We start from the raw sequence: 15,511 nt of genomic DNA, 5'->3' as shown, positions 1-15,511 counted from the left end.
TGCCCTTGTTGCCAAGAAGGCCAATGGCATTTTGGGATGTATACGTAGGGGCATTGCCAGCTGATCGAGGGACGTGATCGTTCCCCTCTACTCGACACTGGTGAGGCCTCATCTGGAGTACTGTGTCCAGGTTTGGGCCCCACACTACAAGAAGGATGTGAAAAAATTGGAAAGAGTCCAGCAGAGGGCAACAAAAATGATGAGGGGACTGGAACACACGACTTATAAGAAGAGGCTGAGGGAACTGGGATTGTTCAGTCTGCGGAAGAGAAGAATGAGGGGGGATTTGAAAGCTGCTTTCAGCTACCTGAAAGGGGGTTCCAAAGAGGATGGGTCTAGACTGTTCTCAGTGGTAGCTGATGACAGAACAAGGAGCAATGGTCTCAAGTTGCAGTGGGGGAGGTTTAGGTTGGATATTAGGAAACACTATTTCACTAGGAGGGTGGCGAGGCACTGGAATGCGTTACCTAGGGAGGTGGTGGAATCTCCTTCCTTGGAAGTTTTTATGGTCAGGCTTGACAAAGCCCTGGCTGGGATGATTTAGTTGGGGATTGGTCCTGCTTTGAGCAGGGGGTTGGACTAGATGACCTCCTGAGGTCCCTTCCAACCCTGATATTCTATGATTCAGAGTTTCACTGGCAGTACCAGAAACAGGACGCGAGCGCCGGCTCTGGGCAGACTTCCCCTTTCACGGATTTATCGGCTGTTCCTTTAACAACTCAGGATCTATATTTATTCCTTCCTCCCCCACTCATGGGGACTGGAAACCACAACCCCTCCCAGCCACCTGTCCCATCTCTGTGCCATGTCACTGGGAGAAGACTAGATTCTGCAGCGACACGACCTGAGAAGGAGTTTGGCCAGGCCCCATCCACCCTCATGCTCCAGGGTGGATCAGGAAGGAATCTCTGCCCTGCTTCATGGGAGGGGGGCACTGTATGTGTATGGGGGAAGCCTTCCTCTGCTCTGAGCTGCTGCTCCAGGAAAGCTAGATGGGCCTGTTGGAAAAGGTCAGGGCAACATGGGCACCTCTTGATGCCTCCTGAGATTGCCCCGCTTCCAGCTGGTCCCCGGACTGGGCAGCTCCCATGTGGGGCTGGGAGATCATGGCGGGGCGGGGCCAGGCAGCTGCAGGAGGGGATGTGGTTTGCTGGGCATGGCAGGGAGCTGGCTTTGCTCTGACCGTGGTAGATTTGGGCAGAAGATTGCAGAGAAACCATCTGATGGGGAAGAAAGGGGCTGACCACATCACGGGCTTCCTGGGGCTGCAGCCCCTGGCGCTGTTCCTCATTCCGCTCGCATTCGGGCCTCAGGTTGGGTGGAGCTGGGCACTGGGGCTTTGGTGGCAGCACTGAGGGGCCCCCCACTGCCCCATCATGGTGTCTGCTTTCACCGTTCTCCTCGGTGAGTATCGGTCACAGCCAGGGCATGTGGCCATGGTGGGGATCTGAGACCAGGGAGTGTGCCCATGGGGGGCGGAGGGGCAGATCCGAGACCAGGGTCCAGTTGCTCTGGGATCTGGTCTCCAACAAGCTGTCCCCTCTCCAGGCTGCTGGCTGGCTGGGCGGAGCGGGGCTTTGGGACGTGAATATCTGTGGGGAATGGGGAAGCTGGGGGAATTTCCACATTAGGGACGAGGGATGTGGGTGGGGGTGAGGGGCACCAGTCCCCCAAAGGGATGATCCTGTCAGACATGTGTTCTCCAGAGGTGGGGACTGAGACCTCGACCTACTCATCACAGGGATGGGAACCTGTTGGAACAACTGGGGGATTTTGTTAACATGTTTTCTTGGGGTGCCTGTCCTGGGAGCAGCTTCCTCAAATGACCCATATTTAGACCAGGAACCCCATGTCGCGGAGTGTGGGGGAGTCAGGGCCCTGCACTTCCTGCGGTTCACTGTGACTGTCAGCCAGCCAGTAAAACAGAAGGCTTATTACACGACAGGAACACGGTTTAAAACAGAGCTTGTAGGTACACAAAACAGGACCCCTCAGTGGGGTCCTTCTTTGGGGGTGGGGAGCCGAGACCCAGGTTCTGGGCCTCCCCCCTCAGCCGGCTCCAAACTGAAACTCCCTCCAGCCGCCTCCCACAGCCACACACCCCGACCCCTCCTCCAGCCTTGGTCCAGTTTCCCGGGCAGAAGGTGTCACCTGGCCCCAACCCGCTCCTGGCCTCAGGTTAGGAGCTGGCCGTCAAGTATCATCCCTCAGTGAAGTCACACCCTGATATCCCACCATCATCTAGTATCAACGCAGACAGTCAACTAGTAAAACTCCCACGCAACATTACCAGGTTAATATTCTCTACTCCCTACCCCGTCACACCTCGCAGGGTAGATCCCAATTTACCACCTGACTGCGATGGGGGCAGGGCTGGGTTCTGATCTCAGCCCCCCGGGCTCAATCCGGAGTGACCCCTGACTGCAGCAGGGCCAGGCTGAACTGACCCTGCAGAACTAAAGGAATCAGAGACTGGAAATCTCCTTTCCCCCTGCTGTGTCTCTCCCCGACTGTGAGTCCCGGGGCCGGGCCTGCACCGCAGGGACAGGCGGGGCTGGGGTGAAACGCTGGAGCGACAGACGGGCAGAGGATTGCACCAGACGGACGTGGTTTGTGTCACCCCCACTTACTGCCTGTTTGTTTGTGAATCCAGAGGGGTCCTACCCCAAACCCTCCATCTCTGCCAGCCCCGGTGGGGTGATCCCCGTGGGGGGAAACGTCACCATCCGGTGTTGGCATCAGCGCCTGGGCATGAGGTTCGTCCTCTACAAGGATGGAGACGGGAACCATCTGAGGTACACGGACCCTGCTAGTTATGTGGCTGAATTTCCCATCCCCAGCGCCAGACGGGAACACGGGGGCAGCTACATCTGTCGTTGTGCCTACAGAACAGGATCAGCTGCCTTCTCGGAGCCCAGCGACCCTGTGCAGATCATTGTAGCAGGTGAGGGGCTCAGCCTGGCACCTCAGCTCCCAGCCCCACACCCAGCCAGGCCCCAGGGCGTCTCCGTGAGCCCTGACCCCACAGAGGGGACGCCCGGCCGGGGAGCGGGGACGGAGTCACTGGGGGGGTTCCCCAGTCAGGGAGGAGCAGCAGCCCCTGGAGACTCGGGGCAGGGAGGCGACTTTAACGCTGCCCCTTGTGGGTAGGAGCCGTGAGTCGCTATTTAATCCTGTGATCCCCTCCGCTCTGTTCTCCAGGCCCTGCCGCAGGCAGTGCCCCAGCTGGAGCTGAATGAGGCAGAGGCTGCAGGAGAAGCGGTGGCTTAGTGGACACGGTCCCGGGCATGGACCCAGGAGATCTGGCCCAGCTCCTGGCGTGGCCACAGACGCTGTGTGATGGGAGCACATCGCAGTTTCCAAAAGTGTCCTTCCTTGTGGGGGGGGCTCAATCTTGGGGGATCTGAGGCCGAGCGCCCACAAACTGAGACACCCCCAGTTAGTGGAGACCTCTGCAAACACTGGCCTCAGTAGCGCTGGATCCCTTGTGTTGGGGGAGCATGTAGGGCCCCAGCCATGATCAAGGCCCCTTTGTGCCCGGCGCTGCATAAACACAGAGTGAAGAGACAGTCCCTGCCCCTGGGAGCTCACTAAGAAAAGTTAATCTGTCTGTGCCTCAGTTTCCCCCCTGTAGAATGGGGATAAAGACCCCTCCCTGCCTCCTGGGGGGCTGGGAGGGTGACTCTCTTCCTGTGTGGGGCTCAGCCCCCTGCCCCTCTTCCCCCCCTTTGACGCTGCTCTCTCCACCGCCCTCCTCCTGCCAGGTGAGCCGTGCACCGGAGGTGGGGGTGAGTGGGGCAGGGGAGGGGGAGCCACTCTCCAGGGGTGGGGGTGAGGGTAGTGGGGGTGAGGGGGGCAGGGAGTGGGGCAGGGTGGGAGAGGGGGAGCTGCACTTCGGGAGTGGGGGTGGGGGTGAGTGGGGCAGGGCAGAAGAGGGGGAGCCACTCTCCAGGAGTGGGGGTGAGGGGAGTGGGGTGAGGGGGGCAGGGCAGAAGAGGGGGAGCCACTCTCCAGGAGTGGGGGTGAGGGGAGTGGGGTGAGGGGGGCAGGGCAGAAGAGGGGGAGCCACTCTCCAGGGGTGGGGGGGAGGGGAGAGGGAGCCACTCTCCAGGGGTGGGGGGGAGGGGTGAGGGGGGCAGGGCGGGGGAGGGGGATCCACTCTCCAGGGGTGGGGGGGAGGGGAGTGGGGTGAGGGGGGCCGGGCGGGGGAGGGGGAGCCGCTCTCCAGGGGTGGGGGGGAGGGAGTGGGGTGAGGGGGGCAGGGCGGGGGAGGGGGAGCCACTCTCCAGGGGTGGGGGGGAGGGGAGTGGGGTGAGGGGGGCAGGGCGGGGGAGGGGGAGCCGCTCTCCAGGGGTGGGGGGAGGGGAGTGGGGTGAGGGGGGCAGGGCGGGGGAGGGGGAGCCGCTCTCCAGGGGTGGGGGGAGGGGAGTGGGGTGAGGGGGGCAGGGCGGGGGAGGGGGATCCACTCTCCAGGGGTGGGGGGGAGGGGAGTGGGGTGAGGGGGGCCGGGCGGGGGAGGGGGAGCCGCTCTCCAGGGGTGGGGGGGAGGGAGTGGGGTGAGGGGGGCAGGGCGTGGGGCAGGGCCCCTGCTCAGTGGCTCCACGGCTCCTCCAGGCTCCAGCAGCCGCTGCTCTTCCCGCCCCCTGGTGGCACAGGCCGGTCACTGCAGGAATCAGACGTCGGGTCCGGTCAGCGTCACTGCCAGGTTCCCTTTTCAGCCAGACTTTCCTGCTGAAAACGACTCCGGCAACCCCGGGGCCTGCGGTGCCGGGCGCCAGAGACCAGCCCGGCGTCCCCGCTCCCAGCCCCACCCCCAGCCGGACCCTCGGCAGCTTGGCACTCACGGGGCGCTCCGAGCCAGGCTCTGCCCTGAGCCCAGCAGAGGGGACCCCCGGCCGGGGATCACTGCGGGGTTCCCTGGCCAGGGGGAGCAGCAGCCCCTGGAGATTTGAGGCTGAGGGGGGATCCTGGCCCCCAGATGGCTGTCCCCACTCTGGGGACACACAGAGGAGTCGGGGCCCAGGGGCTTCTGAGCCGGCACTGCCCGCCCCCCCCATGAATGACAGTGACGATTGAAGCTGAGTTGCGGGGGGCAATCACTGTCACTGTTTCAGCCCCTCCCCCCACCCCGACAGACACTGGTTCGATTCCCTCAGAGGGAACTGACCCAACCCAGCCTGGAGTGGCCCCGGCTCCCACCCACCCAGGCTGCTCGGGGCCAGGTACCAGGGCCGTGGGGGAATCACCATCAAACCAGCCCTGGAAGGCTCATGCTGCCCAAGGAACTGCCCCTGGGGGTTGAGGCTGGTTGGGCGGGATGGGGCAAGTGACTCCTGGTGCATGAGGCCAGACACCAGGGGGCACGAAGCCCCTGCCCCTCCCTCCCCACCAGACCCCCAACTCCTCCGGCACCTCCTGTCCTATAGGTTGCTGCCTGGAAGTGACTGGGGGATCCCAAGAGAGGACAGGATCTGGGAGTCCTGGCTTTGGGGTTGGGATGAGCTGGGTGCCCAGGCGGGTCCTGGGGCTAGGGTTGCCACGTGTCCGGTTTTTGACCCGAACACCCGGTTGCAAAGGGACCCTGGCAGGATAGTTAAAAGTCCGGTTGGCGGCACCGCGGGGCTGGCAGGGTCCCTGGCTGCTGTGGCTCTGGGCGGCTCTCGGGAAGCAGCCGGCATCTCCCTCCGGCTCCGAGGCGCAGGGTGGCCACAGGAGCTCTGCGCCCTGGCCCCGCCCCAAGCGCCGTCTCCGCAGCTCCCATTGGCCAGGAAGCGCAGCCAATGGGAGCTGCAGGTTGCAGCACCTGTGGGCAGGGGCAGCGCGCAGAACCCCCTGGCTGCCCCTCCAGCTCCCAGACAGGCTGGTCACTTCCTGGGAGACGCCTGAGGTAAGCACCACCCGAGGCCTGCACCCCGAACCCCCTCCTATGCCCCAACCCCCTGCCCCCGCCCAGAGTCCCCTGCCATACTCCCAACCCCTCGGCCCCACACCTCATCCCTGGCTCCACGCAGAGCCCGCCCCCCTGCCGGAGCCTTCACCCCCTCCCGCACCCCAACCCCCTGAAAATGAGCGAGTGAGTGAGGGTGGGGAGAGCGAGCTGAGGCCCCAGAGCCAGACCTGCCGGACGGGTGGGTTGGTGGCTCCGCTCCCGGGGCAGCGCGAGCTGCTGATCTCCTGGTCCGAGCGACTCTTCCCTTCCCCCCACAGCAGGCCCCCCGGGGCACCCGGATTTCACCCAGGCCAACATCGCCCACCTGGCGCTGAGTGCCACGGTCCTGCTCATCCTGGGGCTGATCCTGGCCGAGGCCTATTACAGCCGCCCGAGGGGGGCACCCTAGGTGACCGGAGCTGGACGCAGCACTCCCGGCCTGCCCAGCGCCGAGCAGAGCGGGACTCTCACCGCCCGGGACTCGCACGCTGCCCCTCTCTTAATGCAGCCTAAAGCTGCCTTTGCTTTTGGTTTTGCAACGGCATTGCATGGCTGCCTCATGCTGAGGGCGTGATCCACCACAACTCCCCGATCCGTCTCCGCCGAGCTGCTGCCAGGCCCGTTCGCCCCCACCCTGCCCTGCTGTGCTTGGTTTTTCTTCCCTACGTGCAGCACCTCTGTCGGCTTTCGAACAGTTCAGTGACGGGGTGCTCCACTTGCCACGCGGCTGGCGCCTCCTGCTGGCCGTTTGGGGGAACGGCTCGACGCTCCTTCCCGCGGCTGCCTGCCGTCCCTCCGCCTCTCTCTCTCTCTCTCTCTTGCTCCAGCAGCTTCTGTTGCCTCTTTGTGACTCGGCCCTGCGGCCAGGTCATGGCGCGCGTGTTCCCCCGTTCAAAGTCTCCCTCCGCACCACTCCGGGGATGCCACCTGATGTACTGGGGTACCACAGAGCCCACCCGTTCCACCAGCCTGGGCTCCCTCACCCTGTCCTGCAGAGCCAGGCCCTCAAGCCTTCTCCAGCACATACACACACAGGTAGGGACACACCAGCTGCGGAAAGACACAGACACTGAAACCAGCCCTGCACGGGAAAGCTTTCAGCTAAGGAATTGACCTGCACTCAGGTGCACACCCTCTCAGGGTGCAAACCCAAAATTGTATTGTCTTGCACTGCACAAAGAACTGTACTGCATAAGCTAATTGAAATTTGCCTCCTGCCTCAATGTGGAGGAAGATATGCACAGCTTTGTCCCCCCACCCCCCAGTAATGAGTTCCGCAAACTGGGTTTTGAGACAACAAAACAAGTCTATTAACTAGAAAGGATACATTTTAAGTATTATAAGGGATAGCAAACAGATCAAAGGCAGATTACTGAGCAAATAAAACAAACATGCAAACTATAGTTTAATACACGATAGAAACTGGCTACAAGCAGTAATTTCTCACCCTTAATGTTGTTTTAAGCAGGTTCCAGAGTTTCTTGAAGACAAACTTGAAGCTCCAGGTATTCCTTTCACAGGCCAGACACCTTTTAGCCTGGGTTTAGTCCTTTCTTCCCCAGATCAGTTTTAGGTGTTTTCAGCAGTCAGCCTGGGCAGGGATTCAGTGAAGAACCAACCCTGATTATCTCACTCCCCAGCCTTAAATAGGATTTACATAAGGCAGGAATCCTTTGTTTCCCAGTTTGATCCCCACCTCCTACAAGTGGAAAACTGCTATCAGTCCAAGATGGAGTCCAGTACCAGGTGACATGATCACATGACCCTGCCATGTCAAAGCAGCCATGAGTCAAAGGTGGTTTGGAGCATCCCAGGAAACGTCTCAGGAAGGTGGGAGATTAGCATCTTCAAAATCCTATTGTTCCCCCTAACGGATCATTGACCAACCAGCCAGACTCATGGCGTTTTGTGTGTGGGCGTTCCTCAGGTGTAAACATTTTTGTAATTGGTACATTAAAGTTAGGAATATTGACAGATACAGAAACGATCCATGCATACAAACAGGATAATCACATTCAGTAAATCATAATCTTTCCAATGATATCTTACATGACCCATCTTGCATAAAATACAACTTAGTGATGCATATTCGTATCAAAAGCATATCCCGATGGAGAATATGAAGTGCCACAACTGGGTCAGTGGGGATCCTACCCAAACACACCAGCCTGTGCTCCGGCGACAAAACCGGACTAAAGTCTGGTGTCCCTCGGCTACTTCCTACCACAGTCTGGGTGGGGGTGGGGGGATTCTGCAGTCCAGGGGTCCTTTGTCTCCGTGGGGTACACTGCAGACGACAGTCCTGGCACCATGTCTCCAGGGCTGGTTTCCCCCAGGGGCAGGGCACTCCACAGCACAGAGTCATCTCTGCATTCAGCAGCAGGCTGGAGACATCTGCCTCCTTCCCCTGCAGGGCCCTCCCTTTATACTTCCTGCCTCGCCCCGGTACTTCCGGGAAGGGGGCGGGGCACATTTGGCTCCACCCACCAGGGGGGAACATAGTGGTCCCTCGCTCTCAAGTCCAGAGGGAGGACGCTCTGCTTACTACACCGTGATTATGTGTGGAGCCTTCATTTTATCCTCCGTTTCTCAGTGTATTATGTGATGGTACGGCCAATGGGTGTGCATTTCCTATACAATCAACGGATGCTCCTTCGACTGGAGTTGCAGGATTAGCGCAGTATAGGATAGATAAGTAGGCGTGAGGAATGTGTATTAGGTATTAGTAAAGCACGGTTAATAGCAAGACCTACAGGCTGAGACCTGTACGATTTTAGCTTCGCCAGACTAGGCCAGAGGCTTAAGATGATTGCATGACCCAGCAATAACCGCTAAGACCAAAGGTTACTGCATAAGATGTGCCAACAGGTGAGGTTATGGGAAAATGTCTGTCCTGACTGCAGGGTACCTGCCATGCGTAGCTGCGTGTGAGACAAAAAGGAACTACAAACAACCTAAGAAAAATCGGGCAGACCAATAATCACGGGGCGTGGAAGTGCAGCTAAGGAAAAGCGGGTTGACACCTTGTGACGAAGCAGAGGATTTTCTTAGTGTTGTGCATGAGTACTGTACGTGCCTCAGTTTCCCCTGTGTGCGGCATGTGTAATGAGGTGGTGGGAGAGGGGGTTTGCTGGTGCAGAGGGCCGGGTGTGACCTCGCCTAGCAGCCTGGACCCCGGACAATGGCCTGGACATGATAGAACTTAGCAACCGGTGACCTGGTGGCCCAGCCTGTGTTGGGAGCCGGCCAGTTCTGGCCAGTGGGAGGACAAAGGACAGAAGAGAGAGGGCCCCAGCTATCTGTTTTCCCAGAAGGAAGACAAAGGGTGGAGGTGGGGCTGTGGGGAAGGTGATATAGGGGGGTCAGCTGGAAGGAAGTCACTTCTGTACTGGGGACAAAGAGGGGTCTGGCTGCACCTGGACTGGGACAGACCCACCTGGACTGGGAGAGACCAGCTGGACGGTGCTGAGACTGGCCAGGCCCGAGCCCCTGACAACTGCTTGGGCTGTATCCAGACATTCAATCAACCCTCCTGTTTTACGCCGGCTGAGAGTCCCTGTGGGAGGCTCATGGTGAGAGCCAGGCGGGCTGGAGGCTCTGAGAGGTGCAGTTCCAGGAGACGATGGAACCCAGGGCTTAGCCCCCAACAGAGAGTGGACCCCGAGAAGGGCTGTCAGACGGAGGGGAGTTCCTCCCGGGATCCTACAGAGCCAAGAGAGCTTGCAGGGGCCTGTGAATCTGTGACACACCTTCATGCATAAACGGTGAGGTGGCAAAATTTGCAGATGATACAAAACTACTCAAGTTAGTTAAGTCGCAGGCAGACTGCCAAGAGCTACAAAGGGATCTCCCGAAAGTGGGTGACTGGGCAACAAACTGGCAGATGAAATTCAATGTTGATCAATGTAAAGTGATGCACGTTGGAAAGCATCATCCCAGCTCTACATATACAACGATGGGGCCTCAATTAGTTGTTACCAGGCAAGAGAGAGATCTGGGAGTCAGTGTGGAGAGTTCTCTGAAAACTTCCACTCAGTGTGCAGCGACAGTCAAAAAAGCCAGCAGAAGGTTGGACATCATTAAGAAAGGGATAGATGATAATATTGCCTCTCTCTAAATCCATGGTACGCCCACACCTTGAATACTGCGTGCAGATGTGGTCGCCCCATCTCAAAAAAGATAGGGGTCTGGAACGGCTTCTGTATGAGAAGAAATTAAAACTTTTCAGCTTGGAAAAGAGACAACTAACGGGGGATCAGGTCGGGGTCTATAAAATCATGACTGGTGTGGAAGAAGTAAAGAAGGAAGTGTTGTTTACTCCTTCTCATGAAACAAGAACCAATGAAATTAATAGTCAGCAGGTTTAAAACAAACAAGAGGAAGTATTTCTTCACCCAACGCACAGTCAGCCTGTGGAACTCCTTGCCACAGGATGTTGTGAAAGCCAAGATTATAACAGGATTCAAAAAAGAACTAGATAAGTTCATGGAGGTTACGTCAATCAATGGCTATTAGCCAGGTTAGGCAGGGATGGTGTCCCGAGCCTCTGTTTGCTGGGAGGACAACAGAGGATGGATCACTTGATGGTTCCCTGTTCTGTTCATTCCCTCTGGGGCACCTGGCACTGGCCAATGTCAGCAGACAGGATACTGGGCTAGATGGCCCTTTGATCTGACCCAGTGTGGCCGTTCTTATGTGTTAGCTGTAGTCAGAGCTACAATATCAAAGAGGGAAGACCCAAGGGAAACCCCAGCAGGAACCATCCTGCTAGCGACGCTTGTCTACTGAGAGGCCCATCGGAGCCGAGAACACCGGGGAGGATGTGAAGAAGCCACGGCTGTAATTGTTGCACAGGGTTTTGTAGGATTTCTCTCTGCAGGACTTTACTTAGCACTGGGGCCGGCGCTGACGGCCAGGGGAGAGCCCCCTAGTGACCTCTGCCCTCACTCCCTGCAGCACAGCGCCCCCCAAGCAGTGCACTGGGGTATCAGGGCCAGCAGTGACGGCCAGAGGAGACTGCCCCTCTACTGAGCCCCTTCCCCTGCAGCATAGCACCCCCTAGTGCAGCAGGGGTATTGAGGCCTGTCATGGACTCCCAGGGGGTGCCCACTCTTGGCCATGCGGTCCCAGGGGGGAACCCTCTTTAGTGCAACAACCCTTCTCGGGGGTCCACTCTCTCTCGGGGGTTAGGCCCCTCTGCCTCCTGGAACTGCACCTCTCTGAGCCTTAGCACACCTGTCTCTGCTGTGGGTCCCCGCAGGGAGTCCACTCGGTCTGGAGCCCCGGGGCCTCCACTCCCAGAGGGAATAACACCCCCCTGATCTCCAGCCCGGAGCGACTCTCAGCCAGCGTAACACAGGAGGGTTTATTGAGCATCTGAATGCAGCACAGGAAACTCTCCGGGCCTCAGGCCTGGCCTCCCTCAGCACAGCACATCCCAGTCTCCCCTGCATCCAGGTGGGCTCTGCCTGCTCCCTCTCTCCAGCCCCGAGCCCCCCTGCTTCATAACTGGGCATCTGATCTCACCGGCCAGAAGCCCGCCTCTGTCCATTGTCTTCTCTCCAGATAAACAGGGTCATCTGGGCCTCCTCTCCCCTCTTCTGTCCTCTGGCCCCTCTGGCTGGAACCAGCTGGTCCGGTTACCAGGATCCTCTCTCCTCAGCCCATTGTCCTCCCACTGGCCAGACCCAGCTGTGACTCCTGAGCTGGGCCTCCCGGTCACCAGTCGCCGGGGTCCCAAGTTCCCTCGCGGGTCCCCTGTACCAACCAACTCCCTCTCCCATCACCACGTTAAACTTTAAACTTGTAAAGTTTCAGTTCTTAACAGCCAGAAATTTTCTGTTGTGAATGGATCCACTGACTTTCTTGTTGAAAGATCCAGTGTGGAGAGCTTTGAGAAGGTCTCAGATGGAGTGAAAGCTGTTAAGAAAGTTAAACAGTCCTCTAACCAAGTGGCTGTGTTTGGCCAGCTTGTTGGGGAGACAAGGTTGTTGAGAGAGGAATGTTTCCATGCTAGTTCTGTAAGTAAACAATATGTGGCCCAGGTCAAGATGGGGGCTCTTAACCAAGAGAGCCCGAATTGCAGCCCTCCAGACTGGAGCCCTGGGAGAAGACCCAATCCCAGTTTGACCCCCTGGGGTTTTGGGGTGGCCAAAGGGCACGGGCCACATAAACCTTCCTACATGCGGCCTGCGAGTGCTATCGACCACCCCCGACCTAAGGGAGGATGTGAAACTGGAAGGGCCTGGTGTAACTCCCACCAAGGAAGGGAAGAGATGCTGGGGCATCCATGGGAATGTTGGTGGCTTCGAACTTCCCCAGGTCACCGGCTAAAGTGACCCCGCTCAGTTCGATCTCGAAGGGGGGAGAGATGTGACGAAGCAGAACAGTTCTTAATGTTTCCTCTGAATAGTGTGGGGGCGCCTCAGTTTCCCCTATGCAGTTCTTAAGTATCTAGGGTGTGGGATAAGGGTGTATGATCCTTGCAGAGCCCTAGAGGGCAGGTGTGTGCAGGGGTCTGGACACAGAGAATGGCCAACACCCTGTTTCCTGCCACCTGAGGGCCTGGCCCTTCCCCCCTGCAAGGTGAGAGCTAAAGGGTTGGAGAATAAAGGAATCAGGTGCCCTCCTGGCCCCTAAAGGGACAAAGCCCGGAGGACCCCGCCTGGGCGGACTCGCTGGGGGAAGCGCAGGGAGGGGCAGAGGATGCTGAATGCTCCGAGGTCAGACCCAGGAAGGTGGAGCCGGGGGAGCTGTGTGTCCTGCAGACAGGCTGCTCCCAGAGAGGAGACTTCCCCAGAGTCCTGCCTGGCTTCGTAGGGAGCAGTTCCAGCGCATCACCCGGGGACTCCGTGACACCCCCCAACTTCGGCCCCAAGACCGGAGAAGCTCTGTCCCCACACCCCGGCCAGGGGCCCAGTGGGGAGTGAGGGCAGCAGCTCTGCCGCTCTTCGGGCTCGGTGGCAATTCGGCAGCGACTGCTTGGGGTGGCAAAATTGGTAGAGCCGCCCCTGGCTCCAGGGGGCCCCACTTGGCCAGAGCCCCTGGACACACAGGCCCCATAGGCCCAGTGGCTGATCCACCACTGGTTGCAGAGAGTGGGGGGCGATCCCTGTGTCGGTGTTTCAGCCCCTTCCCCCGCCCCGACAGACGCTGGTTCTGTTCCTGCAGGGGAAACCGACACGTTCACGGTCAGTGCAGCCGTGGGGAGAACCCCCCAGATCCACCCCCAAGAGCTCCCTCCCCTGCACTCACAGCCCCCCGTTCCCAAGGCCTGGGGAAAGGTGGGTCTTGTGTGACTCCCGCCGGTCACAGACTCTATTTCTGACCCCGGGGCGGGGGGCAGAGCTGCAAGGGGACCTACTGGTCAGGCTCCCTGGCTGGCCTCAGGTGGGGTGGGGCGCGGCAGGTGATCTCTCATACAGCCGGGTTCTGAGCTACGTACGGGTGAACCCCCTGCCCCCGAGCCCCATGGACAGGCAGTGCCAACCGGGTAGGGGACAGACTCCCAGAGAGGCTGGACGAGGGATGGACTGAATTGGGGTGGAGGGGAAGCGGGGGGCTGTGTCTCCCCTGTTTAACTCCTGTCTCTTGTCGATAGCAGGGTGAGAATTTCTCAAACCCACCATCTGGGTGAGCCCCAGCAGGGTGGTGGCTCTCGGGGGAAGCGTCACCATCCGCTGTGAGGGTTGGCTCCCAGCCCTCCCAGCAAAGAACCCAGGGAATGAATGGACCTTAGAGACTGGACTCTGTGTGATGGGAGTTCGTCGCAGTTTTCAAAAGTGTCCTTCCTTTTGGGGTGGCCCCAGTCTTGGGGGATCTCAGGATATAGGGTCCCAAGAACGAGGGAGCTGAGGCACGGTGTCTGTGGGGCTGGGAGCCCAGCTGCAGGAGGGGATGTGGTTTGCTGGGCGTTGCAGGGAGCTGGCTTTGCTCTGACCGCCGTAGATTTGGTCTGGAGATTGCAGAGAAACCAGCTGATGGGGAAGAAAGGGGCCGAGCGCATCACGGGGTTCCTGGGGCTGCAGCCCCCGGCACAGTTCCTCATTCCGCTCGCACTCGGGCCTCAGGCTGGGTGGAGCTGGACACTGGGGTGTTGGTGGCAGTGCTGGGGGGCCCCCCACTGCCCCATCATGGCGTCTGCTCTCACCGTCCTCTTCCTTGGTAAGTATCGGAGACAGCCAGGGCGTGTGGCCATGCGGGGCGGGGGGGATCTGAGACCAGGGCGTGTGGCCATGGTGGGGATCTGAGACCAGGGCGTGTGGCCATGGGGGGCAGGGGGGATCTGAGACCAGGGTGTAGGATCCAGTTGCTCTGGGATGTGACCCCTTAATACCACTTTTCTCTCCAGGCTGCTGGCTGGCGGGGCACAGCGGGGCGTGGGGAGGTGAGTATCAGTCTGTGGGGAGGGTGGTAACATGAAGGATGGGGGAGGGAATGCGTGGGGTGGGGAAAAGAGGAATCGAGCCCTGAACCTTCCCCAAAACACAACCCAAACTCGCCCTGTGAAGACCTGTCACAGTTCTCCCGACCCCATGGAGTTACTAGGAGCCGAATCTGGCTCCCAGGCTCTGACAAAGAAGCCAGGATTTGAACCGTTCACTGGTTCAAAGTTCTGCCCCACCCAGGCTGTGAGGATCGGCGGGAGGGAAATGTGGATTTATTTCAGCTCATACAAACGCTAAAAGGGCCTGTCCGTGGGCTCTAGATCCCCTCAGGGAACCGAAAGGTTTCCGGTCAGAGCAGCCATGGGGGAGAACCCCCCAGATCCACCCCTGCCCCGAGATCCATCCCCAACCGCTTCCTACCCTGCACTCACAGCCCCCTGTTCCCAAGGCCTGGGGGAAGGTGGGTCTTGTGTGACTCCTGCCGGTCACAGACTCTATTTCCGACCCCGAAGCGGGGGGCAGAGCTGCAGGGGGCCACTGGTCAGACTCCCAGACTGGCCTTAGGTGGGGCCGTGGGGAAAGGTGATCTCTCATGCAGCCGGGTCCTGAGCTATGTATGGGTGAATCCCCTGTCCCCAAAGCCCCATGGGCAGGCAGTGCCATCCCTGGTAGGGGACAGACTCCCAGAGAGGCTGAATGACAGATGAACTGAACTGGGGCGGGAGGGAGGCAGGGGTGGGGTGTCTCCCTTGTTTAACTCCTGTCTCTTGTTGAAAGCAGGGCGAGAATTTCTCACGCCCACCATCTGGCCCAGCACGGTGGTGGCTCTTGGGGGAAGCATCACCATCCGCTGTGAGGGTTGGTACCCGGGCATAAAGTTCTTTCTGCGTAAAGCCCTGGGCCTAGCAGAGAGGACGCCCGGCTGGGGAGCTGCAGAGCAGGGGGGGCCTTTCCCAGCCGACATATCAGTTAGGGGGTGACGGGCGGAGCTGAAGGTTATAAACCTCAGTGTGTAGTAGAGACTTGTACAGTCCCCTACAAGTCAGGGGTGGTGCACTGCACAGAACCCAGGAATCCTGGACCCCGTCCCTCCTGCTGTCACCCCACTCCCTTCCCAGAGCTGGGAAGAGAACCTGGCTCCCAGCCCTCCCAGCAGAGAAGCCAGGGAGTGAACGGACCCTGGAGACTAGCTGTG

At 59.4% G+C, this 15,511-nt stretch overlaps 2 protein-coding genes across 2 annotated transcripts in view; one reads left to right on the top strand and one right to left on the bottom strand.

The window, feature by feature from the left end:
• The window catches only part of LOC144279334 (alpha-1B-glycoprotein-like), a 937,253-nt gene that overhangs the window by 420,483 nt on the left and 501,259 nt on the right, over nucleotides 1–15,511 (bottom strand). The window lies entirely within an intron of this gene.
• LOC144279242 (immunoglobulin superfamily member 1-like) overlaps nucleotides 1–15,511 on the top strand; it is a 96,738-nt gene that overhangs the window by 23,945 nt on the left and 57,282 nt on the right. The window contains 5 exon segments of the mRNA XM_077840732.1: nucleotides 2,654–2,944; nucleotides 6,208–6,318; nucleotides 13,539–13,610; nucleotides 13,877–14,092; nucleotides 14,280–14,315. Of these exon segments, the coding sequence (XP_077696858.1) occupies nucleotides 2,654–2,944; nucleotides 6,208–6,318; nucleotides 13,539–13,610; nucleotides 13,877–14,092; nucleotides 14,280–14,315 (726 nt within the window).

The sequence above is a fragment of the Eretmochelys imbricata genome, chromosome 23, assembly GCF_965152235.1.
Source record: "Eretmochelys imbricata isolate rEreImb1 chromosome 23, rEreImb1.hap1, whole genome shotgun sequence".
In the NCBI taxonomy this organism is placed as follows: Eukaryota; Metazoa; Chordata; order Testudines; family Cheloniidae; genus Eretmochelys; species Eretmochelys imbricata.
Note: the sequence above shows the minus strand (reverse complement) of the source record. Positions and strands in the feature narration are given on the sequence as shown.